This window comes from Pseudophryne corroboree, chromosome 5 (genome assembly GCF_028390025.1).
Source record: "Pseudophryne corroboree isolate aPseCor3 chromosome 5, aPseCor3.hap2, whole genome shotgun sequence".
Classification (NCBI taxonomy): Eukaryota; Metazoa; Chordata; class Amphibia; order Anura; family Myobatrachidae; genus Pseudophryne; species Pseudophryne corroboree.
In genome coordinates, this window is record NC_086448.1 from 148,727,423 (window position 1) to 148,755,020 (window position 27,598).

Below are 27,598 nucleotides of genomic sequence, written 5' to 3' on the forward strand. Positions count from 1 at the left end.
CCCTTATTGATTTTCAGTCTGGGGTACCCCAGGAAACCGTGCTAGCAGCGCTCCAAGGTGGGGAGTTGATGGAGCAGCAGCGTTGGCGTCCTTAGGATGACCTAGCGCTGCTGGCTCAATGAAGTATAAGTAAAATAAATTAAATTATACAAAGAAAAACTTGGGGCTGTTTAATAGCAGCCCCACTGTAAAAGGTGCAACCGGCTCCTGCCGATACCAAAGCAAAACTGAATAGCCTGGGCTGAGGGCGGAGTATAGGGGGAAAGGACCGGAGCATCCGGGGAGCTGTAAAAGCTTTAACTGTTTGGTGCAAGGTCCTATCCAACCACCTCCACCCCAAGGTATTCCCTGTGGAACCCTATGGATCCTAAAGAAGAAAAGTAGTTACAATGATTTCTACAGCCCTTTCTCACAAAACATACATTAAAGCAATTACATGTAATTCTTATTTAATTAATAATTTGCACTTTTAAAAAATTTAAAAGTGAGTTTATCCCCACATAAATCCCCAGTGAGGTTGTCACAACACATAGTAAGGATTTGTTATATGGCAAGAACGTTTAATACTGTATATGCACAGTGTTTACATGTGGTTATATCACATAAAGGGTGGTATTCAATTCTTTTCACCCCCTTCCACAAGCTTTCTGTTTCTGCTGACGGGCATGGTATAATTAATTCAGCTCGCTACCCTTGGGGTAGCGAGGGCACCCAACCCTTTACGCAGCTAAACCTGATTACTATGGGTGCGATATGCGCGATAACAGGGATCACTTTAGAAAGGAGATTGGGCGTGATATATTATTTGAATACCGCCCAAAGAATGTAAATGGCTCTGAAACGAGCAACCTCTATTCTAGTGATACCACACCCATCTGTGTTTCTTGGGTTGCACTAGTGTGATTTAGGAACACTGCTTGCCCCATTCTTTATGTCTATCACTGGAAAATGCCTCAGGAAGCTTTAGATGTCTTATACTGTACATCAGTGGGGATTAGGCCGTAATCTATGTTATTAGCAGGAAGAGCTACAGGGAACGGTGCCTGCCAGATGCAGGGGCTGTGGGGCAACGACGGTGCTGCCCCCAGGATCATGCACACTCGGAGATGGCACTACCCTCTATCCCTGTAGTGCTTTAAAGTCCTTTCCTGTCTGCATTCAATGGATAAGACGCAGACACAAAATGGATTAGTGTATGCACGGGAACAGTATCAGAAGTGCCCCCACCTATTTGGCAACCAACGTTCCACATGTTCACAGCGCTGTAGTTGGAGGAGTCTGTTCTCTTGCCGTCAGGATAGACTCTGGTCAGCTGTCGTGTATTGTGGCGTATAAAACTGTTTGCTGTTTGAAAAAGAGAAACACAATACAGCTCATCATAACTTGTATATAGCAATTACGTCCGGAATCTCAGCTGAGATTCAGTTCCCCAACATTCTCACATGGAACACCTTGAGAATATATTATTAAAATCACAGACCCTAAAAAAGCACGGTAACACAAGCTTGCACTGTAACTCACAATGATACACTCTTTGTAACACAAGCTTGTACGGTGACCCACAATGATACACACTTTGTAACACAAGCTTGCACGTTCGGTGACCCACAATGATACACTCTTTGTAACACAAACTTGCACGGTCGGTGACCCACAATGATACACTCTTTGTAACACAAGCTTGTACAGTGACCCACAAAGATGCACACTTTGTAACACAAGCTTCTATGGAAAAATGCCAATGGGTGCCTCTGCTTCCATGTAAAAAGTATACCAGGGTCGGTCTGCGGTTAGCAGAGGCGGACTAGATAGATGTCAGCGGCCAGAAAAACAAGATTTTAAACCTACCGGTAAATCTTTTTCTCCTAGTACGTAGAGGAAGCTGGGGACTCCGTAAGGACCAAGGGGTATAGACGGGCTCCGCAGGAGACATGGGCACTACAAAGAACTTTAGAATGGGTGTGCACTGGCTCCTCCCTCTATGCCCCTCCTCCAGACCTCAGCTAGAGAAACTGTGCCCAGAGGATACGGACAGTACGAGGAAAGGATTTTGTTAATCCAAGGGCAAGATTCATACCAGCCCACACCATCCACACCGTATAACCTGGAATATAAGCAACCAGTTAACAGTATGAACAAAACAGTATCAGTCAACGACTGATCTTAACTGTAGCATAACCCTTATGTAAGCAATAACTATATACAAGTCATGCAGAAATATGTACGCACTGGGACGGGCGCCCAGCATCCTCTACGGACTAGGAAAAAAAGATTTACCGGTAGGTTTAAAATCTTATTTTCTCTTACGTCCTAGAGGATGCTGGGGACTCCGTAAGGACCATGGGGATTATACCAAAGCTCCAAACCGGGCGGGAGAGTGTGGATGACTCTGCAGCACCGATTGAGCAAACATGAGGTCCTCCTCAGCCAGGGTATCAAACTTGTAGAATTTTGCAAAAGGGTTTGAACCCGACCAAGTAGCTGCTCGGCAAAACTGTAAGGCCGAGACGCCTCCGGCAGCCGCCCAAGAAGAGCCCACCTTCCTAGTGGAATGGGCCTTTACCGAATTTGGTAACGGCAATCCAGCCGTAGAATGAGCCTGCTGAATCGTGTTACAGATCCAGCGAGCAATAGTCTGTTTAGAAGCAGGAGTGCCAACCTTGGGGGTAATTCCAAGTTGATCGCAGCAGGACATTTTTTAGCAGTTGGGCAAAACCATGTGCACTGCAGGGGGGGCAGATATAACATGTGCAGAGAGAGTTAGATTTGGGTGGGTTATTTTGTTTCTGTGCAGGGTAAATACTGGCTGCTTTATTTTTACACTGCAATTTAGATTGCAGATTGAACACACCACACCCAAATCTAACTCTCTCTGCACATGTTAAATCTGCCTCCCCTGCAGTGCACATGGGCCCTCATTCCGAGTTGTTCGCTCGCTAGCTGCTTTTAGCAGCATTGCACACGCTAAGCCGCCGCCTACTGGGAGTGAATCTTAGCTTAGCAGAATTGCAAACGAAAGATTCTCAAAATTGCGAATAGAAATTTCTTAGCAGTTTCTGAGTAGCTCGACACTTGCTCTGCCACTGCGATCAGTTCAGTCAGTTTCGTTCCTGGTTTGACGTCACAAACACACCCAGCGTTCGCCCAGACACTCCCCCGTTTCTCCAGCCACTCCCGCGTTTTTCCCAGAAACGGCAGCGTTTTTTCACACACACCCATAAAACGGTCAGTTTCCGCCCAGAAACACCCACTTCCTGTCAATCACACTCCGATCACCAGAACGAAGAAAATTCCTCGTAATGCCGTGAGTAAAATACCTAACTGTTGAGTAAAATAACTAAGCGCATACGCTCTGCGAACATTGCGCATGCGCAGTAAGCGACTAATCGCAAAATAGAGAAAATCGGCAACGAGCGAACAACTCGGAATGAGGGCCATGGTTCTGCCCAACTGCTAAAAAATTTCCTGCTGCGATCAACTTGGAATTACCCCCCTTGTTGGCTGCATACAGGACAAACAGTGCCTCTGTTGTCCTAACCCAAGCCATCCTGGCTACGTAAATTTTTAAGGCCCTGACTACATCAAGGGATTTGGAATCCTCCAAGTCTCCCGTAGTCACAGGCACCACAATAGGTTGGTTCATATGAAACGATGACACCACCTTAGGCAAAAATTGAGGACGAGTCCTCAACTCTGCTCTATCCTCATGGAAAATGAGATAGGGGCTCTTATGAGATAAGGCCGCCAATTCGGACACCCGCCGTGAAGATGCCAAGGCCAACAACATGACCACTTTCCAAGTGAGAAACTTTAATTCAACTATTTGAAGAGGTTCAAACCAGTGAGATTTTAGGAACTGTAACACCACGTTAAGGTCCCATGGTGCCACTGGGGGCACAAAAGGAGGCTGGATGTGTAGCACTCCCTTTACAAAAGTTTGGACTTCTGGGAGAGAAGCCAATTCCTTCTGGAAGAATATAGATAGGGCCGAAATCTGTACCTTAATGGAGCCTAACTTTAGGCCCATATCCACTCCTGTCTGTAGAAAGTGGAGAAAACGGCCCAAGTGGAAATCTTCCGTAGGAGCATTCTTGGCTTCACACCAAGATACAAACTTCCTCCAGATACGATGATAATGTTTCGCCGTCACTTCCTTCCTAGCCTTTATCAGAGTAGGGATGACTTCTTCCGGAATACCCTTCCCCACTAGGATTCGGTGTTCAACTGCCATCCCGTCAAACGTAAACGCGGTAAGTCTTGGAACACGCAGGGTCCCTGCTGCAACAGGTCCTCCCTGAGAGGAAGAGGCCACGGATCTTCTGTGAGCATCTCCTGAAGATCTGACTACCAGGCCCTTCGAGGCCAATCTGGAACAATGAGTATTGTCTGTACTCTTTTTCGTCTTATGATTCTCAATATTTTTGAGATGAGAGGAAGAGAAGGGAACACATAGACCGACTGAAACACCCATGGTGTCACCAGGGCGTCCACCGCTACTGCCTGAGGGTCCCTTGACCTGGCACAACACCTCCGAAGCTTCTTGTTGAGGCGTGATGCCATCATGTCTATTTGAGGAAGTCCCCAAAGACTTGTTATCTCTGCAAAGACTTCTTGATGAAGTCCCCACTCTCCTGGATGGAGATCGTGTCTGCTGAGGAAGTCTGCTTCCCAGTAGTCCACTCCCGGAATGAATACCGCTGACAGAGCGCTTACGTGATTTTCTGCCCAGCGCAGAATCCTGGTGGCTTCCGCCATTGCCACTCTGCTCCTTGTCCCGCCTTGGCGGTTTACATGAGCCACGGCTGTGACGTTGTATGATTGAATCAGAACCGGTAGGTCGCGAAGAGGATTTTCCGCTTGTCATAGGCCGTTGTATATGGCCCTTAATTCCAGTATGTTGATGTGTAGACAAGCCTCCTGGTTTGACCACAATCCCTGAAAATTCCTTCCTTGTGTGACTGCTCCCCATCCTCGGAGGCTCACGTCCGTGGTCACCAGAACCCATTCCTGAATGCCGAACCTGCGACCTTCTAGAAGGTGAGCACTCTGCAGCCACAACAGGAGAGACACCCTGGCCCTGGGGGACAGGGTTATTTTCGGATGTATTTGAAGGTGGGACCCGGACCACTTGTCCAGAAGGTCCCACTGAAAAGTCAACGCATGAAACCTGCCGAAGGGGATGGCCTCGTAGGTCGCCACCATTTTCCCAAGTACTCGAGTGCATTGATGGACTGACACTCTTTTTGGTTTTAACAGGTCTCTGACCATGTTCTGGAGTCAGGGCCGTTTCTAGCCAATTTGGCTCCCAGTGCGAGATTTCAAAATGCGCCCCCCCCATTGCTATAAAAAAAAAATTGCGTGCCCCCCACATAGCTATAAAAAGAAAAAGCATGCGTGCGCCTTTGGCGCGCGCGCTCCCGACAAGGGTGTGTGGCCTGATTAAAATGGGTGTGGTCTCATTAAAGTGGGCGTGGCCTCGTCTGATATCATCACGCCCGCCACAGTGGAAAAAAATAAAAATAAAAAAAGTCCCCATTTTACACATTACAGCAGGCAAGTGTCCCCATTTTACACAGCGCGGCAGGCAAGTGTCCCCATTTTACACAGCGCGGCAGGCAGGTGTCCCCATTTTACACAGCGCGGCAGGCAGGTGTCCCCATTTTACACAGCGCGGCAGGCAGGTGTCCCCATTTTACACAGCGCGGCAGGCAGGTGTCCCCATTTTACACAGCGCGGCAGGCAGGTGTCCCCATTTTACACAGCGCGGCAGGCAGGTGTCCCCATTTTACACAGCGCGGCAGGCAGGTGTCCCCATTTTACACAGCGCGGCAGGCAGGTGTCCCCATTTTACACAGCGCGGCAGGCAGGTGTCCCCATTTTACACAGCACGGAAGGCAGGTGTCCCCATTTTACAAAGTGCGGCAGGCAGGTATCCCCATTTTACACAGCACGGCAGGCAGGTATCCCCATTTTACACAGCACGGCAGGCAGGTGTCCCCATTTCACAAAGCGCGGCAGGCATCCCCATTTTACACAGTGCGGCAGGCAGGTGTCCCCATTTTACACAGTGCGGCAGGCAGGTGTCCCCATTTTACACAGCGCAGCAGGCAGGTGTCCCCATTTTACACAGCGCGTCAGGCAGGTGTCCCCATTTTACACAGCGCGGCAGGCAGGTGTCCCCATTTTACACAGTGCGGCAGGCAGGTGTCCCCATTTTACAAAGTGCGGCAGGCAGGTATCCCCATTTTACACAGTGCGGCAGGCAGGTGTCGAGTGTGGGGGGGGGGGGGGGGGAGGAAGTGAGGGAGGGGGAGAGAGAGATAGAGATACTACTTACATTTTCCCGCTCTTCGGGTCTGGCCGCCTCACGTCCCTCGCGCCGGCCGCCTCCTCCTTCCAGGCTTATCTCCTCTCCTCCCTCTTCCCGGGCACTCCTGCTCGGGGGGCGGGGTTTCGTGGAATGACGCTTTTGCGTCGTGACGTCACGACGCAAACGAGTCATTCCGCGAAACCCCACCCCCCGAGCAGGAGCGCTCAGGAAGAGGGAGGAGAGGAGATAAGGACACACAAAGTGCCGCGGCGGGCGCCCCGTGCGGTTGCATGGCGCGCTTGCCGCTAGAAACGGCACTGTCTGGAGTTCCTGGGATTTTTCCATCGGGAGAAAAACCCTCTTTTGTTCTGTGTCCAGAATCATGCTGAAATTGGTAATGACAGTCCTGTACAGCGAATCTCAGGTACGACTGATGAGGAGGATAAATGGGGACATGAAGGTATGCATCCTTTATGTCTAGTGACACCATAAAATCCCCCCCTTCCAGGCTGGAGATCACTGCCCTGAGCGATTCCATCGTGAACTTGAACCTTTTTAAGTACAGGTTCAGGGATTTTAAGTTTAGAATGGGTCTGACCGAGCCATCCGGTTTTGGGACCACAAATAGGGTTGAATAGTACCCTTTTCCCTGTTGTATTAAGGGAACCTTGATAATCACTTGCTGTAGACACAGCTTTTGAATTGCAGCTAAAACTATCTCCCTTCTCTGGGGGAGACGTTGGTAAAGCCGATTTGAAGAATCGGCGGGGAGGCACGTCTTCGAATTCCAGCTTGTAGCCTTGGGATACAATTTCCATCGCCCAAGGATCCACGTCCGACTGAACCCAGACGTGGCTGAAGAGTCGAAGACGTGCCCCCACCGGAGCGTACTCTCTCAGTGGAGCCCCAGCGTCATGCGGTGGATTTAGTAGAAGCCGGGGAGGACTTCTGTTCCTGGGAACTGGCCGTAGCAGGCATTCTTTTCCCTCTACCCTTACCTCTGGCGAGGAAGGAAAAGCCCCGACCTCTTCTGGACTTATGCGACCGAAAGGACTGCATCTGATACTGTGGCGTTTTCTTTTGCTGTGGGGGAACATAAGGCAAAAAAGTAGATTTACCCGCGGTAGCTGTGGAAACCAGGTCCGCGAGACCTTACCCAAATAAAACCTCACCCTTGTAAGGTAAAACTTCCATATGCCTCTTTTGAGTCGGCATCACCCGTCCACTGGCGGGTCCACAGTGCTCGCCTAGCAGAAATCGCCATGGCGTTGGCCCTTGAACCTAGTAGGCCGACGTCTCTCTGAGCGTCCCTCATATATAAGACTGCGTCTTTGATGTGACCTAAGGTCAATAAAATGGTATCCCTATCTAGGGTATCAATATCAGCTGACAAGGTATCTGTCCAAGCTGCTACCGCGCTACAAACCCAAGCCGATGCTATTGCCGGTCTGAGCAAAGCACCCGTATGTGTATAAATTGATTTTAAAGTCGTTTCCTGTCTGCGATCAGCAGGATCCTTGAGGGCTGCCTTGTCTGGAGACGGTAGCGCCACCTTCTTGGATAAGCGCGTCAAAGCCTTGTCTACCCTGGGCGAGGATTCCCACCGTACCCTGTCCTGTGCCGGGAAAGGATACGCCATAAGAATTCTTTTGGGAATCTGCAGTTTTTTGTCTGGGGTTTCCCAAGCTTTTTTAAATAATGCGTTCAGCTCATGAGATGGGGGAAATGTCACCTCAGGTTTCTTTTCCTTAAACATGTGTACCCTCGTGTCAGGGACAGAGGGGTCATCTGTGATATGCAAAACATCTTTTATTGCAATAATCATATAATGAATACTTTTTGCCACCCTTGGGTGTAACCTTGCATCATCGTAGTCGACACTGGAGTCAGAATCCGTGTCGGTATCAGTGTCTGCTATTTGAGATAGGGGACGTTTTTGAGACTCTGAAGGGCCCTGTGACACAGTCAAAGCCATGGATTGACTCCCTGCTTTTTCCCTGGACTCTGCTTTGTCCATCCTTTTATGTAATAATGTCACATTTGCATTTAAAACATTCCACATGTCCAACCAATCAGGTGTCGGCGTTGCCGACGGAGACACCACAATCATCTGCTCGACCTCCTCCTTAGAAGAGCCTTCCGCTTCAGACATGCCGACACACTCGTACCGACACCCCCCCACACACAGGGATATTTATATGGAGACAGATACCCAATAAGGCCCTTTGGAGAGACAGAGAGAGAGTATGCCAGCACACACCCAGCGCCAACTGACACTGGAAAAACAATTCCCAGATAAATAGCGCTTTTATATAATTATGTGCATATAATACACCCACTGCGCCTTACAAGTGCCCCCCCCCCCCCCTCTTTTCTGCCCTGTGTCACAGTGTTCAGCAGGGGAGAGTCGGGGGAGCCAGCTTCTTTGCAGTGTCTGTGGAGAAAATGGCGCTGGTTAGTGCTGAGGGATCAAGCTCCGCCCCCTCAGCGGCGGGCTTCGGTCCCGCTCGATTTTTTAAATACTGGCGGGGGATTTACTATATACAGCCCTCGGAGCCTATATATTCATTTTAGCCAGTCCTAGAGGTTTAAAATTGCTGCCCATGGCGCCCCCCCCTGTGCCTTGCACCCATCAGTGCCTGCCGTGTGTGTTGTGTGTGGGAGCAATGGCTCAGAGAAGATCTAAAGTCTTCTGCCGCCTTTGAAGTCTTCTTTCTTCTTATACTCACCCGGCTTCTATCTTCCATCTCTGTGAGGAGGACGGCGGCGCGGCTCTGGGACGAACGGCGAGGGGAGACCTGCGTTCCGACTCCCTCTGGAGCTAATGGTGTCCAGTAGCCTAAGAAGCAGAGCCTATCATTTAAGTAGGTCTGCTTCTCTGCCCTCAGTCCCACGATGCAGGGAGCCTGTTGCCAGCAGTGCTCCCTGAAAATAAAAAACCTAACAAAATTATTTTTTCAGAGAAACTCAGGAGAGCTCCCTGTAATGCACCCAGTCTCCTCTGGGCACAGGATCTAACTGAGGTCTGGAGGAGGGGCATAGAGGGAGGAGCCAGTGCACACCCATTCTAAAGTTCTTTGTAGTGCCCATGTCTCCTGCGGAGCCCGTCTATACCCCTTGGTCCTTACGGAGTCCCCAGCATCCTCTAGGACGTAAGAGAAAATAACACAAAAACGTTAAAAAAAAAAATCTAGTGAATAGTTTTGAATTTTATTTCTGACTGGTATGAAAACCATTTAGGGACAGATTCAAATAGTCACGGGTTGAGTTCCTATTCCTGCTTCTCCGGAACTATTCAATTACAGAACAGCAATCAACCTGCGAGCTGCCCAGAGAAAGCAGTGAACAATAATTCCTGTTCACACCTCCGGAAGGAGCAACTCACTGGAAGCTATTAGGTGACAGAAGATGACATGTATATTGCATGTCACCTACACTGCAGACATCCATACCTATTAACACTACAGATGGTGTAATGGTTAGCATTACTGCCTCACAGCACTTAGGTCATGGGTTCTATTCCCACCATAGCTGTATGGGTTTCCTCCCACAATCCACAAATGTATACCTGGACATTAATTGATTCCCACCTAAATTAACCCTAGTGTGTGTGTGTATGTACTACCGTCAAATTCTATGTTTTTCCCTGCAAAAAGTAGCATCCTCCATGTGTATTTATATTTATATAACAAGGTGATCATTCCCATAATCTGTAAGAGCGCTGGACAGGGTGAAAGTTAGGATTATATTTATACCCCTTTTCCACCAAATTTTTAATCTGTCACGTACAGAAATTAAATATATTTATGAAATGAAAACTTTAAAGACCAATGGTTTAAATTGTGATTTTAAATTAAAATGGTTTTATAATATTTATTTCCGCACATATCAAGAGCACCTTTGTATTTTATTTTTAGTATTTTTAAATTAGCAGTTTTTAAGCTTTGGTAATAATTTCTTTATGGAGTGATTTTATCAATGTAAGATTTGTGTTTTTATATTAAGTCTTTTTTACACTAATTACATTAATTATGTATGTCCTATATATAAAATGTATTTTTATGTATTTAGGAGTGGTTTTTGTAAGGGTTTTTAGCACTTTAATATATTCTAAACAGATCCTGTGAGATATGGAGAGAATAACGCCTGTCCTCATATCGATAAAGTTATTTAAAGATATAAAGTGCACTAAACAGGAAGTTATCTGGGTTCCATAGTCTGGAACACATTCCTGCAATAGGTGGAGAGCAATGGCGGTGCTTTCCAGAGCTGGAGAGCGCAACTGGAAGTGACACAAGCGCACTTCCATAAGTCAGAGTTCAGGAAACACAGGGAGAGCAGGTGGTGAGGTAGTATCGGAGGAGTTCCTCAAAGTGTTCCCTTAACACTGAGCTATTCTGCACCATGTATGCGAACAAGGTCAGTCCACAAATTTATAAAATAAACAGATCCTTTTACATCTAGAAACCGGAAGTTGAACACGCGTTCCACTCCGAAACTGGAAGTGGACGCATGGGGCAGGATGTAATGATGCCCAAGCTCACCGGAGGTGCGAGATGGCAGCGGATCTCGGACGTTTTTTTTAAAGGGGCAATCACTTACAAGGCATGGACTTGTGTTTTTCATTTGTATATCTAAAGCTGATTTTATGATCACCCACCATGTAATAAAGCAGTATTTCACTATTGCAAATCCTTGTTTGCTTTCCTTTTTATGTACAGAGTTGCTTTTAACCGTTGGGAGTCTGAGGAGACCAGAAAAACTGTGTGAAGGTGTTTTGTGGATGGGAATTTTCACTCAAAACCTATCTGAATCACGGACTGGAAATTGTTGGACTTATCACAAACAAGTGGAAAGATACGCACTGTATACATGAGAAGTGGTTGATCTCTATAATGAGAGTTGCGCTAGCTTATTATTTGTATTGTTATGTCTATATATTACGAATTTTGTTGGGCCCACCGTAATGACTTCTAGCTTATTACTGAAGTGCAGGTTTTCCACAATCTTTAATAAACTGTCGGAAAGGGGTCTACCCGCCAATATGCTGGGTCCAGCCTGTAGTGTGAACGGGGTCTGACGCTGTGACACAGGCTGGAACAGTGTTCAAAAACCTGAATCGGACCCGGCGTGTTGATAGAAAAGTGATATTACAGTGCATCCGGAAAGTATTCACATCACTTCACTTTTTCCACATTTTGTTATGTTACAGCCTTATTCCAAAATGGACTAAATATTTTTTTTCCCCTCCAAATTCTACACACAATACCCTATAATGACAACGTGAAAAGTTTTAGGTTTTGTTTTTTTTTGCAAATTTATATACACGTGATTTCTTAGTTTTTTATTTTTAATAAGTATTCACAGCCTTTGCCATGAAGCTCAAAATTGAGCTCAGGTGCATCCTGTTTCCGCTGATCATCCTTGAGTTGTTCCTACAGCTTAATTGGAGTCCACCAGTGGTAAAATAAGAATTTACTCACCGGTAATTCTATTTCTCATAGTCCGTAGTGGATGCTGGGGACTCCGTAAGGACCATGGGGATTAGCGGCTCCGCAAGAGACTGGGCACAACTACAAAGAAAGCTTTAGACTACTGGTGTGCACTGGCTCCTCCCACTAAGACCCTCCTCCAGACCTCAGTTAGGATACTGTGCCCCGAAGAGCTGACACAATTAGGAAGGATTTTGAATCCCGGGTAAGACTCATACCAGCCACACCAATCACACCGTATAACTCGTGATACAATACCCAGTTAACAGCATGATAACAACTGAGCCTCTCAACAGATAGCTCAACAATAACCCTTTAGTTAAGCAATAACTATATACAAGTATTGCAGACAATCCGCACTTGGGATGGGCGCCCAGCATCCACTACGGACTATGAGAAATAGAATTACCGGTGAGTAAATTCTTATTTTCTCTAACGTCCTAAGTGGATGCTGGGGACTCCGTAAGGACCATGGGGATTATACCAAAGCTCCCAAACGGGCGGGAGAGTGCGGATGACTCTGCAGCACCGAATGAGAGAACTCAAGGTCCTCCTCAGCCAGGGTATCAAATTTGTAGAATTTAGCAAACGTGTTTGCCCCTGACCAAGTAGCAGCTCGGCAAAGTTGAAGAGCCGAGACCCCTCGGGCAGCCGCCCAAGAAGAGCCCACTTTCCTCGTGGAATGGGCTTTTACTGATTTAGGATGCGGCAGTCCAGCCGCAGAATGTGCAAGCTGAATCGTACTACAGATCCAGCGAGCAATAGTCTGCTTAGAAGCAGGTGCACCCAACTTGTTGGGCGCATACAGGATAAAGAGCGAGTCAGTCTTTCCGACTCCAGCTGTCCTGGAAACATACATTTTTAGGGCCCTGACTACATCCAACAACTTGGAAGCCTCCAAGTCATTTGTAGCCGCAGGCACCACGATAGGTTGGTTCAGATGAAAAGCTGATACCACTTTGGGGAGAAACTGGGGACGAGTCCTCAATTCTGCCCTATCCATATGGAAAATCAGATAAGGGCTTTTACATGACAAAGCCGCCAATTCTGAAACACGCCTGGCCGAAGCCAAGGCCAACAACATGACCACTTTCCACGTGAGATATTTTAAATCCACGGTTTTAAGAGGCTCAAACCAATGTGACTTTAGGAAATCCAACACCACGTTGAGATCCCAAGGTGCCACTGGAGGCACAAAAGGGGGCTGAATATGCAGCACTCCCTTAACAAAAGTCTGAACTTCAGGTAGTGAAGCCAATTCTCTCTGGAAGAAAATCGACAGAGCCGAAATCTGGACCTTAATGGAACCCAATTTAAGGCCCATAGTCACCCCTGACTGTAGGAAGTGCAGGAACCGGCCCAGCTAAAATTCTTCCGTTGGGGCCTTCCTGGCCTCACACCACGCAACATATTTCCGCCATATGTGGTGATAATGGTTCGCGGTTACTTCTTTCCTAGCTTTTATCAGCGTAGGAATGACTTCCTCCGGAATGCCCTTTTCCTTCAGGATCCGGTGTTCAACCGCCATGCCGTCAAACGCAGCCGCGGTAAGTCTTGGAACAGACAGGGCCCCTGCTGCAGCAGGTCCTGTCTGAGCGGTAGAGGCCATGGGTCCTCTGACATCATTTCTTGAAGTTCCGGATACCACGCTCTTCTTGGCCAATCCGGAACACTGAGTATAGTTCTTACTCCCCTTCTCCTTATTATCCTCAGTACCTTTGGTATGAGAGGAAGAGGAGGGAACACATAAACCGATCGGTACACCCACGGTGTTACCAGAGCGTCTACAGCTATCGCCTGCGGGTCTCTTGACCTGGCGCAATATTTTTCTAGTTTTTTGTTTAGGCGGGACGCCATCATGTCCACCTGTGGTTTTTCCCACTGGTTTACAATCATTTGAAAGACTTCTGGATGAAGTCCCCACGCTCCCGGGTGGAGGTCGTGCCTGCTGAGGAAGTCTGCTTCCCAGTTGTCCACTCCCGGAATGAACACTGCTGACAGTGCTAACACGTGATTTTCCGCCCATCGGAGAATCCTTGTGGCTTCTGCCATCGCCGTCCTGCTTCTCGTGCCGCCCTGTCGATTCACATGGGCGACTGTCGTGATGTTGTCTGACTGGATCAGTACAGGCTGGTTTTGAAGCAGGGGTTTTGCCTGACTTAGGGCATTGTAAATGGCCCTTAGTTCCAGAATATTTATGTGCAGGGAAGTCTCCTGACTTGACCATAGTCCTTGGAAGTTTCTTCCCTGTGTGACTGCTCCCCAGCCTCGAAGTCTGGCATCCGTGGTCACCAGGACCCAGTCCTGTATGCCGAATCTGCGGCCCTCTTGAAGATGAGCACTCTGCAGCCACCACAGCAGAGACACCCTTGTCCTTGGAGACAGGGTTATCAGACGATGCAACTGAAGATGCGATCCGGACCACTTGTCCAACAGGTCCCACTGAAAGGTTCTTGCATGAAACCTGCCGAATGGAATCGCTTCGTAGGAAGCTACCATTTTTCCCAGGATCCGCGTGCAGTGATGCACCGACACCTGTTTTGGTTTTAGGAGGCCTCTGACTAGAGATGACAGCTCCTTGGCCTTCTCCTCCAGGAGAAACACTTTTCTCTGTTCTGTGTCCAGAACCATCCCTAGGAACAGCAGACGTGTCGTAGGGACCAGCTGTGACTTTGGAATGTTTAGAATCCAGCCGTGCTGTTGCAGCACTTCCCGAGATAGTGCTACCCCTACCAATAACTGTTCTCTGGACCTCGCCTTTATCAGGAGATCGTCCAAGTACGGGATAATTAAAACTCCCTTCCTTCGAAGGAGTATCATCATTTCCGCCATTACCTTGGTAAAGATCCTCGGAGCCGTGGAGAGACCGAACGGCAACGTCTGGAATTGGTAATGACAATCTTGTACCACCAACCTGAGGTACTCCTAGTGAGGATGGTAAATGGGGACATGTAGGTAAGCATCCTTGATGTCCAGCAATACCATGTAATCTCCCTCGTCCAGGCTCGCAATAACCGCCCTGAGTGATTCCATCTTGAACTTGAATTTTTTGATATATGTGTTCAAGGATTTCAAATTTAAAATGGGTCTCACCGAACAGTCCGGTTTCGGTACCACAAACATTGTGGAATAGTAACCCCGTCCTTGTTGAAGTAGGGGCACCTTTACTATCACTTGTTGTGAATACAGCTTTTGAATTGCCTGTAACACTGCCTCCCTGCCTGAGGGAGTGGCAAGGCAGATTTGAGGAAACGGCGGGGGGGAGACGTCTCGAATTCCAGTTTGTACCCCTGAGATACTATTTGAAGGATCCAGGGATCCACCCGTGAGCGAGCCCACTGCTTGCTGAAATGCTTGAGACGGGCCCCCACCGTACCTGGCTCTGCCTGTGGAGCCCCAGCGTCATGCTGTGGACTTTGAGGAAGCGGGGGAGGACTTTTGCTCCTGGGAACTGGCTGTATGCTGCAGCTTTTTCCCTCTACCTCTGCCTCTGGGCAGAAAGGACGCGCCTTTAACCCGCTTGCCCCTATTGGGCCGAAAGGACTGTACCTGATAATACGGTGCTTTCTTTGGTTGTGAGGGAACATGGGGCAAAAATGTAGACTTCCCAGCTGTTGCTGTGGAAACGAGGTCCGAGAGACCATCCCCGAACAATTCCTCACCCTTATAAGGCAGAACTTCCATGTGTCGTCTGGAATCTGCATCACCTGTCCACTGCCGAGTCCATAACCCTCTCCTGGCAGAAATGGACATTGCACTAATTTTGGATGCCAGCCGGCAAATATCCCTCTGTGCATCCCTCATGTATAAAAGTGCGTCTTTTATATGCTCTACGTTCAGCAAAATAGTGTCCCTGTCTAGGGTATCTATATTTTCTGACAGGGAATCTGACCACGCAGCAGCAGCGCTGCACATCCAGGCTGAAGCTATAGCCGGTCTCAGTATCACACCTGTGTGTGTATATATAGATTTCAGGATAGCCTCCTGCTTTCTATCAGCAGATTCCTTCAGGGCGGCCGTATCCGGAGACGGTAGTGCCACCTTCTTCGACAAGCGTGTGAGCGCTTTATCCACCCTAGGGGATGTTTCCCAGCGTGACCTATCCTCTGGCGGGAAAGGGTACGCCATTAGTAACCTCTTAGAAATTACCATCTTTTTATCAGGGGAAGCCCACGCTTCTTCACACACTTTATTTAACTCTTCAGATGGAGGAAAAGCTACTGGTAGTTTTTTCTCTCCAAACATTATACCCTTTTTTGTGGTACCGGGGGTAACATCAGAAATGTGCAACACATTTTTCATTGCCTCAATCATGTAACGTGTGGCCCTACTGGAAGTTACATTAGTCTCATCGTCGTCGACACTGGAGTCAGTATCCGTGTCGACATCTGTGTCAACCATCTGAGGTAGCGGGCGTTTTAGAGCCCCTGATGGTTTTTGAGACGCCCTGGGCAGGCACAGGTTGAGAAGCCGGCTGTCCCACATTAGGTATGTCGTCAAACCTTTTATGTAAGGAGTCGACACTTCCACAGCACCATCCACTCAGGTGTCGACCCCGCAGGGGGTGACATCACATTTACAGGCATCTGCTCCGCCTCCACATAAGCCTCCTCATCAAACATGTCGACACAGCCGTACCGACACACCGCAAACACACAGGGAATGCTCTGACAGAGGACAGGACCCCACAAAGCCCTTTGGGGAGACAGAGAGAGAGTATGCCAGCACACACCAGAGCGCTATATAACACTGGGATCCCACTATCAATGAGTGTTTTCCCTATAGCTGCTTTTTATATATATTACATATATATATATATCTATACTGCGCCTAAATTTAGTGCCCCCCCTCTCTTTTTTACCCTTCTGTAGTTTTCTCAGACTGCAGGGGAGAGCCAGGGAGCTTCCTTCCAGCGGAACTGTGAGGAAAAAATGGCGCCAGTGTGCTGAGGGAGAAGCCCCGCCCCCTTTTCGGCGGACTTTCTCCCGCTTTTTCTGTGATACTGGCAGGGGTAATTTTACATCTATATAGCCCCTGGGACTATATATGATGTATATTTTGCCAGCCAAGGTGTTATCTATTGCCCTCAGGGCGCCCCCCCCCCCCCCCAGCGCCCTGCACCCATCAGTGACCGAAGTATGAGGTGTACATGAGGAGCAATGGCGCACAGCTGCAGTGCTGTGCGCTACCTTGGTGAAGACTGAAGTCTTCTGCCGCCGATTTTCCGGACCTTCTTCGTGCTTCTGGCTCTGTAAAGGGGACGGCGGCGCGGCTCCGGGAACGAACACCAAGGTCGGGTCCTGCGGTCGATCCCTCTGGAGCTAATGGTGTCCAGTAGCCTAAGAAGCCCAAACTACCACCTGTTAGGTAGGTTCGCTTCTTCTCCCCTTAGTCCCTCGCTGCAGTGAGTCTGTTTCCAGCAGATCTCACTGAAAATAAAAAACCTAAATATACTTTCTTTCTAGGTGCTCAGGAGAGCCCCTAGTGTGCATCCAGCTCGGCCGGGCACAAGAATCTAACTGAGGTCTGGAGGAGGGTCTTAGTGGGAGGAGCCAGTGCACACCAGTAGTCTAAAGCTTTCTTTGTAGTTGTGCCCAGTCTCCTGCGGAGCCGCTAATCCCCATGGTCCTTACGGAGTCCCCAGCATCCACTTAGGACGTTAGAGAAATTTAGTTGATAGGTGTGTGCCTTTCCAAATGTCCAGTCTATTTAAGGTCCCACACTTGACAGTGCATGTCTGAGCACAAACTAAACATGAAGTCAAAGGAATGGTCTGTAGACCTCAGAGACAGGATTGTCTCGAGGCACAAATCTGGGGAAGGGTACACAAAAATATCTGTTCTTTGAAGGTCCCAATGTGCACAGTGGCCTCCATCATCCGTAAATAGAAGAAGTTCGGACCAACCAGGACTCTGCCTAGAGCTGGCCGGCCATCTAAACTGAGCGATCTGGGGAGAAGGGCCCTAGTCAGGGAGGTGACCAATAACACAATGGTCACTCTGCCAGAACTACAGCATTTCTCTGTGGAGAGAGGAGAATCATCTAGAAGGACAACCATCTCTGCGGCAATCCACCAATCAGGCCTGTATGGTAGAGTGGCCAGACGGAAGCCACTTCTTAGTAAAAAGCACATGGGAGCCCGCCTGGAGTTTGCCAAAATGCACCTTTAGGACTCTCAGACCATGAGAAACAAAATTCTCTGTACTGATGTACTGATCCGCCTATTTATCAATATCAACTTTATCCAATGAATTTATCTCATACATCAGCAGGTACCGTATACTCCTAGTACCTCTATAGAGGGAAATCAACACATTCAGTAACACTAATTTTAGGATTGAGCGCAGTGCTTTAATTTTCTACTGCAATTGTTCTAATAGGTTGGTCACCTATAAAAGTACAGCAGCTCATCCGACTAAAGAGAGACGCAGTGCGCAGAATAACCCCCTATAGGATAGAGGGAAAGAGGAATGCAGCAATGTACAGAGACATCCTGGATGAAAACCTGCTCCAGAGCGCTCTTGACCTCAGACTAGGGTGACTGTTCATCTTTCAGCATGATAACAACCCTAAGCACACAGCCAAGATATCAAAGGAGTGGCTTCAGGATAACTCTGTGAATGTCATTGAGTGGCCCAGACTTGAATCTGATTGAACATCTCTGGAGAGATCTGAAAATGGCTGTGTACCGATGCTTCCCATCCAACCTGATTGAGCTTGAGAGGTGCTGCAAAGAGGAATGGGCAAAACTGCCCAAAGATAGGTGTGCTAAGCTTGTGGCATCATATTCAAAAAGACTTCAGGTTGTAATTGCTGCCAAAGGTGTATCAACAAAGCATTGAGCAAAGGCTGTAAATACTTATATACATGTGATTTCTTAGTTTATTTTTTAATAAATTTGCAAAAATGTAAATAAAACTTTTTTCACGTTGTCATGGGGTATTGTGTGTAGAATTTTGAGGAAAAAATTAATTTATTTCATTTTGGAACGTAACAAAATGTGGAAAAAGTGAAGCGCTGTGAATACTTTCCGGGTGCACTGTATTTATTGCATTATTCATAAGGTACCACAAAACTCCGCAGTGCGGTACATAGTAAAGGTACAGTACAAAACAGGGCAAACAAGGCAACAAAGTAACACATTTTTCATAAAATAACACATTTGCATAAGTACAAGTGTTGGCATAGCTATAGCGTATGCATGTTGACCGAGTTAGTGGACCTAGGAGGAGTGATGAAACAGGAGGAGAGCATTGATCGCAAGAGCTTACATTCTAAAAGGGAGTATCAGGAAAACAGAGGATAAACACTGGACAAGTGGTGGAGGAGGGAGGACCGGATCAGGCTGAGATGCAGCAGGCTAGGGCCAATGAGTGGTTTCTGAAGCAATGAATGTTGGGGGGGAAGGGGAAGGAGGCAGCGCGAGAGAAGTCTTGGGAGTGGGAGGTGGTAATCTGTGTAGAGGTGATACCTATAATTGCATTATGCAGCTGATTCTAAGTTGGGAAAATGAGGAGTACCTTTGCACACCATTTGCACACCATTTTGTACTGCAGGTGGGGCAAAAAAATAAGAATTTACTTACCTATAATTCTATTTCTCATAGTCCGTAGTGGATGCTGGGGACTCCGAAAGGACCATGGGGAATAGCGGCTCCGCAGGAGACTGGGCACAAAGTAAAAGCTTTAGGACTAGCTGGTGTGCACTGGCTCCTCCCCCTATGACCCTCCTCCAAGCCTCAGTTAGGATACTGTGCCCGGACGAGCGTACACAATAAGGAAGGATTTTGAATCCCGGGTAAGACTCATACCAGCCACACCAATCACACCGTACAACTTGTGATCTGAACCCAGTTAACAGCATGATAACAGAAGGAGCATCTGAAAAGATGGCTCACAACAACAATAACCCGATTTATGTAACAATAACTATGTACAAGTAATGCAGACAATCCGCACTTGGGATGGGCGCCCAGCATCCACTACGGACTATGAGAAATAGAATTATCGGTAAGTAAATTCTTATTTTCTCTAACGTCCTAGTGGATGCTGGGGACTCCGAAAGGACCATGGAGATTATACCAAAGCTCCCAAACGGGCGGGAGAGTGCGGATGACTCTGCAGCACCGAATGAGAGAACTCCAGGTCCTCCTCAGCCAGGGTATCAAATTTGTAGAATTTAGCAAACGTGTTTGCCCCTGACCAAGTAGCTGCTCGGCAAAGTTGTAAAGCCGAGACCCCTCGGGCAGCCGCCCAAGATGAGCCCACTTTCCGTGTGGAATGGGCTTTTACAGATTTTGGCTGTGGCAGGCCTGCCACAGAATGTGCAAGCTGAATTGTACCACAAATCCAACGAGCAATCGTCTGCTTAGAAGCAGGAGCACCCAGCTTGTTGGGTGCATACAGGATAAACAGCGAATCAGACTTCCTGACTCCAGCCGTCCTGGAAACATATATTTTCAGGGCCCTGACTACGTCCAGCAACTTGGAATCCTCCAAGTCCCTAGTAGCCGCAGGCACCACAATAGGCTGGTTTAAGTGAAATGCTGAAACCACCTTAGGGAGAAATTGAGGACGAGTCCTCAATTCTGCCCTGTCCGTATGAAAAATGAGGTAAGGGCTTTTATAGGATAAAGCCGCCAATTCTGAGACACGCCTGGCTGAAGCCAGGGCTAACAGCATTACCACTTTCCATGTGAGATATTTTAAGTCCACAGTGGTGAGTGGTTCAAACCAATGTGATTTTAGGAATCCCAAAACTACATTGAGATCCCAAGGTGCCACTGGAGGCACAAAAGGAGGCTGTATATGCAGTACTCCCTTGACAAACGTCTGAACTTCAGGAACAGAAGCCAGTTCTTTTTGGAAGAATATTGACAGGGCCGAAATTTGAACCTTAATGGACCCTAATTTGAGGCCCATAGACAGTCCTGTTTGCAGGAAATGCAGGAAACGACCCAGTTGAAATTCCTCTGTAGGGGCCTTCCTGGCCTCGCACCACGCAACATATTTACGCCAAATATGGTGATAATGTTGTATGGTTACATCCTTCCTGGCTTTGATCAGGGTAGGGATGACTTCATCCGGAATGCCTTTTTCCTTCAGGATCCGGCGTTCAACCGCCATGCCGTCAAACGCAGCCGCGGTAAGTCTTGGAACAGACATGGTCCCTGCTGGAGCAGGTCCTTTCTTAGAGGTAGAGGCCACGGGTCTTCCGTGAGCATCTCTTGAATTTCCGGGTACCAAGTCCTTCTTGGCCAATCCGGAGCCACGAGTATAGTCTTTACTCCTCTCCTTCTTATGATTCTCAGTACTTTTGGTATGAGAGGAAGAGGAGGGAACACATACACTGACTGGTACACCCACGGTGTTACCAGAGCGTCCACAGCTATTGCCTGAGGGTCCCTTGACCTGGCGCAATATCTGTCCAGTTTTTTGTTGAGGCGGGACGCCATCATGTCCACCTTTGGTTTTTCCCAACGGTTCACAATCATGTGGAAGACTTCTGGGTGAAGTCCCCACTCCCCCGGGTGAAGATCGTGTCTGCTGAGGAAGTCTGCTTCCCAGTTGTCCACTCCCGGAATGAACACTGCTGACAGTGCTATCACATGATTCTCCGCCCAGCGAAGAATCCTTGCCACTTCCATCATTGCCCTCCTGCTTCTTGTGCCGCCCTGTCTGTTTACGTGGGCGACTGCCGTGATGTTGTCCGACTGGATCAACACCGGCTGACCCTGAAGCAGAGGTCTTGCCTGACTTAGGGCATTGTAAATGGCCCTTAGTTCCAGGATATTTATGCAAAGTGACGTTTCCATGCTTGACCACAAGCCCTGGAAATTTCTTCCCTGTGTGACTGCTCCCCAGCCTCTCAGGCAGGCATCCGTGGTCACCAGGACCCAATCCTGAATGCCGAATCTGCGGCCCTCTAGGAGATGAGCACTCTGTAACCACCACAGGAGAGACACCCTTGTCCTTGGAGACAGGGTTATCCGCTGATGCATTTGAAGATGTGATCCGGACCATTTGTCCAGCAGATCCCACTGAAAAGTTCTTGCGTGGAATCTGCCGAATGGAATCGCTTCGTAAGAAGCCACCATCTTTCCCAGGACCCTTGTGCATTGATGTGCTGACACTTGGCCTGGTCTTAGGAGGTTCCTGACTAGGTCGGATAACTCCTTGGCTTTCTCCTCCGGGAGAAACACCTTTTTCTGTACTGTGTCCAGAATCATCCCTAGGAACAGCAGACGTGTCGTCGGAATCAGCTGCGATTTTGGAATATTTAGAATCCATCCGTGCTGTCGTAGTACTACTTGAGATAGTGCTACTCCGACCTCTAACTGTTCTCTGGACCTTGCCCTTATCAGGAGATCGTCCAAGTAAGGGATAATTAAGACGCCTTTTCTTCGAAGAAGAATCATCATTTCGGCCATTACCTTGGTAAAGACCCGGGGTGCCGTGGACAATCCAAACGGCAGCGTCTGAAACTGATAGTGACAGTTCTGTACCACAAACCTGAGGTACCCTTGGTGAGAAGGGCAAATTGGGACATGGAGGTAAGCATCCTTGATGTCCAGAGACACCATATAGTCCCCTTCTTCCAGGTTCGCTATCACTGCTCTGAGTGACTCCATCTTGAACTTGAACCTTTTTATGTAAGTGTTCAAGGATTTCAGATTTAAAATGGGTCTCACCGAGCCGTCCGGCTTCGGTACCACAAACAGCGTGGAATAATACCCCTTTCCCTGTTGTAGGAGGGGTACCTTGATTATCACCTGCTGGGAATACAGCTTGTGAATGGCTTCCAATACCGCCTCCCTGTCGGGGGGAGACGTTGGTAAAGCAGACTTCAGGAACCGGCGAGGGGGAGACGTCTCGAATTCCAATTTGTACCCCTGAGATACTACCTGCAGGATCCAGGGGTCCACTTGCGAGTGAGCCCACTGCGCGCTGAAATTCTTGAGACGGGCCCCCACCGTGCCTGAGTCCGCTTGTAAGGCCCCAGCGTCATGCTGAGGACTTGGCAGAAGCGGGGGAGGGCTTCTGTTCGTGGGAAGAGGCTGTCTGCTGCAGTCTTTTTCCCCTTCCTCTGCCCCGGGGCAGATATGAGTGGCCTTTTGCCCGCTTGCCCTTATGGGGACGAAAGGACTGAGCCTGAAAAGACGGTATCTTTTTCTGCTGCGAGGTGACTTGGGGTAAAAAGGTGGATTTTCCAGCCGTTGCCGTGGCCACCAGGTCCGATAGACCGACCCCAAATAACTCCTCCCCTTTATACGGCAATACTTCCATATGCCGTTTGGAATCCGCATCCCCTGACCACTGTCGCGTCCATAATCCTCTTCTGGCAGAAATGGACATCGCACTTACTCTTGATGCCAGAGTGCAAATATCCCTCTGTGCATCTCGCATATATAGAAATGCATCCTTTAAATGCTCTATAGTCAATAATATATTGTCCCTGTCCAGGGTATCAATATTTTCAGTCAGGGAATCCGACCAAGCCACCCCAGCACTGCACATCCAGGCTGAGGCGATTGCTGGTCGCAGTATAATACCAGTATGTGTGTATATACTTTTAAGGATATTTTCCAGCTTCCTATCAGCTGGTTCCTTGAGGGCGGCCGTATCAGGAGACGGTAACGCCACTTGTTTTGATAAGCGTGTGAGCGCCTTATCTACGCTAGGGGGTGTTTCCCAACGCGCCCTAACCTCTGGCGGGAAAGGGTATAATGCCAATAATTTTTTAGAAATTAGCAGTTTTTTATCGGGGGAAACCCACGCTTCATCACACACCTCATTTAATTCATCTGATTCAGGAAAAACTACGGGTAGTTTTTTCACACCCCACATAATACCCTTTTTTGTGGTACTTGTAGTATCAGAAATGTTCAAAACCTCCTTCATTGCCGTGATCATGTAACGTGTGGCCCTACTGGAAAATACGTTTGTTTCCTCACCGTCGACACTGGAGTCAGTGTCCGTGTCAGTGTCTGTATCGACCTGAGGTAACGGGCGTTTTATAGCCCCTGACGGTGTTTGAGACGCCTGTACAGGTATTAACTGATTTGCCGGCTGTCTCATGTCGTCAACAGTCTTTTGTAAAGTGCCGACACTATCACGTAATTCTTTCCATAAGACCATCCAGTCAGGTGTCGACTCCCTAGGGGGTGACATCAGTAACACAGGCAATTGCTCCGCCTCCACACCATTTTCCTCCTCATACATGTCGACACAGCGTACCGACACACAGCACACACACAGGGAATGCTCTGACAGAGGACAGGACCCCACTAGCCCTTTGGGGAGACAGAGGGAGAGTTTGTCAGCACACACCAGAGCGCTATATATATATACAGGGATAACCTTATATAAGTGTTTTTCCCTAATATAGCTGCTGTATATATTAATATGCCAATTTAGTGCCCCCCCTCACTTGTTTTACCCTGTTTCTGTAGTGCAGGACTGCAGGGGAGAGTCAGGGAGCCTTCCTCCAACGGAGCTGTGAGGAAAAAATGGCGCTTGTGTGCTGAGGAGATAGGCTCCGCCCCTTTTTCGGCGGCCTTTCTCCCGCTTTTTTGTGGAAAACTGGCAGGGGTTAAATACATCCATATAGCCCAGGAGCTATATGTGATGTATTTTTAGCCATTTAAGGTATTTTCATTGCGTCCCAGGGCGCCCCCCCCAGCGCCCTGCACCCTCAGTGACCGGAGTGTGAAGTGTGCTGAGAGCAATGGCGCACAGCTGCGGTGCTGTGCGCTACCTTATTGAAGACAGGACGTCTTCTGCCGCCGATTTTCCGGACCTCTTCACTCTTCTGGCTCTGTAAGGGGGCCGGCGGCGCGGCTCCGGGACCCATCCATGGCTGGGCCTGTGATCGTCCCTCTGGAGCTAATGTCCAGTAGCCTAAGAAGCCCAATCCACTCTGCACGCAGGTGAGTTCGCTTCTTCTCCCCTTAGTCCCTCGATGCAGTGAGCCTGTTGCCAGCAGGTCTCACTGAAAATAAAAAAACCTATTTAAACTTTTACTCTAAGCAGCTCAGGAGAGCCACCTAGATTGCACCCTTCTCGTTCGGGCACAAAATCTTAACTGAGGCTTGGAGGAGGGTCATAGGGGGAGGAGCCAGTGCACACCAGCTAGTCCTAAAGCTTTTACTTTGTGCCCAGTCTCCTGCGGAGCCGCTATTCCCCATGGTCCTTTCGGAGTCCCCAGCATCCACTAGGACGTTAGAGAAATAATGTGCAGAGACTTTGAATACGGAGGGGTGTAGCTAAAACTTAAATTGCCATGTAAAAAGAAAGCTGTCCAGCATATGTTTGCTACATGCAGATGCATCCAGTATTCACCCCGTCTCCAAAAATGTAGATGAATTAGAATCTCTTGCTTTGCTCCCAACGCAGAATCAGCCCCTATGTCCTTATGGCATGTACAGATGTGTCCTCATACACCTTGCATCAATATGCCATGCAGCAGATGCCTGGCGTGAGTCAGCCAACAGCTAACATCAGGTTTGTTTTTTTTCCGAAAATATGTCTTATTCGCATCGCTATGTGAATAGGACGCACAAGTAGCTTATGCCGATTAAAATGATGTGCGGCACGTCTATTATTTATGCGACTGCAGATGTATCTGCATACGTAATGCTATGTTACAGTGATGTCCAGGAAAACACTGTAATGTACCACAGAATACAGGCATGCTGCATTTTAATCAGCACAAGGAATTTGCTGCGCTATACAAGAAACTGTTAGTAAATAAATAAATCTGCCCCATTCCCGTGGTCTCACCCAACTCGTTGGCCAGCTTTAGAGCCTTGCTCTCCGTGAGGGATGACATCTCATAGAACGACTGACGCTCCACTGCATACTCAAAGCCACGGAAGTGCACGCTCTTACAGTACATGACCGTTTCAGACAGCTCCATAGCAAGCTTCAACTTCACACCCTAGGAAACAATGTGGGGGAAAAAGTGTTTGTCATGATTTAAACTTTGTACGTAAACATAAAAAGCAGAATAATTAATGTTTAGCATAAAGTACAACGATTAATTTACATTTCATCTTTCTTCTGCAGAACAAACGTACATCAACCTAATTGCGTAAAGCATAATGCACATCTGTGAACCCGTTACGCTGATAGTGTATCATGAAGTGTTATAGAATACATCCTTTTAGAATGTAGTTATGTGACCAGTCACCACCGAGCCCGCAAGGGGCTTTTAGCGCCTGCCCCTCGCCGGGATGCCGGCGTCGGTCTCCTGACCGCTGGTCACGCAATACATACCCCATCCTTTTATGTATTGTGTACACAACTAGGTAGTGCAACACCTTGTTATTCATTGCTGTATTTATTGTATTATATTCTATCACTGTACACACAAATAACTATATACACACTTGCAGACTTGATCATTCTCCTTACCGCACTTTTCTTGGCATTCACTTTAGACTTTACAACCTCATCGTCCATTTCCGCAGCTTCATCCTCATCAGACACATCATCCGCCTCCGTGGTGTGGTTCTCCGCTTTCTTTAAGCTGTCTTCCAGTGTGTTGAGCTTCTTACCTTTCACTAGGATTTTCCGTTTTAGTTGCTGATAAAAATGAGGTGATGTAAAGAAAAAAAATAAAGACACAAAATAAAGATAAATTTAAGACAAATACATTAAACAGACTCTGACAATGCTTACATCTACAGTATGATACAGTATGCAATAGGTTACTCATTCCCTGTACAATTGAATATGTTTTCATTATTTATTTTTTTAGTGGATAATACTGTGCGCTTTTTTTTACTTTGTATATAGGTCTGATTCAGCCTCAGAATTGGCCAATTGTTATGCTCACAATACTCAACAGTTACAATGTTCGGTCAAATGGCCACAATGTACAGATATGTCCACATACATCTAGCCTCCTGGCATGCTATACAGCCCTTCTAGTCACACTATGACTTGTCATGACTCGGTTGCACCGAGCATCTTTGTGTGCAACATTTTACATTTTAGCAGTTTATGCTGATTAAAATGATATGCGGTATTCATATATTCTTTGTGCGACTATGGTTATATCTGCATCCGAAATGCTAGTGTTCTCTTAACGTAACGCTTCATACACAGATACAGCTGTGGTCGCACACAGAATACAGGCATGCCACATATCACTTTAATCAGCAGAGTCTGTCTGTACATCTTATTACATAGCATTTTAGTTTCAAGCGACCTGTGGAGTACTGAGACAAGATGTATGAGGAAACACATCTGTAGTTTATAAGCCTATAAACAGCGATCTCTTATCGATTTATCTTTATTTTAATACTTAGTCTTGTTTTATTACTATGTGTTTTTCCACTTGTAAAGCGTTTTTATTGAAGCAATGAATGTTGTAATAAAGAGCAAATTTAAATCAACAAAGTGTCCGGCCTTCCATACTCCTCATAGAGAAATGCAGTAACTGGGAATATCATCAAATATACAATACATGAAAGTTTTTACACGATACAACAGGGATCCAGACTATAGGTTGACAGGCATTAAGTCGGCCCAACACAAGGTCGACACGGACAAAAGGTCAAAACTGGAAAAGGTCGACAGGTTCAAACAGTCAACAGGATAAAATGGTCGACATGGCACTGGTTGACATGCATACTGTATGTTCAACATGCTTTTGTTTTTTGCCATGTTTTTGAACTTGTTTCTTTCAGGGGTGGATCTTGGGGTGAGGGCGCTCCTTGGCACAACAGTAACACCCCGCCCCTCGCCTGCCTAGTTTTATTGATTTGTTATAAGCCCTCATTCGATGATAG

The 27,598-nt window shown here is 47.6% G+C and overlaps 1 protein-coding gene across 4 annotated transcripts in view; it reads right to left on the reverse strand.

Annotated features, from left to right (window-relative positions):
• Nucleotides 1-27,598, reverse strand: part of PLCD1 (phospholipase C delta 1) — a 324,945-nt gene that overhangs the window by 39,676 nt on the left and 257,671 nt on the right. For all 4 annotated transcript variants that reach the window (XM_063921791.1, XM_063921790.1, XM_063921789.1 and 1 more), the window contains 3 exons: nt 26,217-26,387; nt 25,584-25,740; nt 1,228-1,344 (listed from right to left, as the gene is read on the reverse strand). In XM_063921791.1, coding sequence (XP_063777861.1) covers nt 1,228-1,344; nt 25,584-25,740; nt 26,217-26,387 — 445 coding nt within the window. The remainder of the gene's footprint in view (nt 1-1,227; nt 1,345-25,583; nt 25,741-26,216; nt 26,388-27,598) is intronic.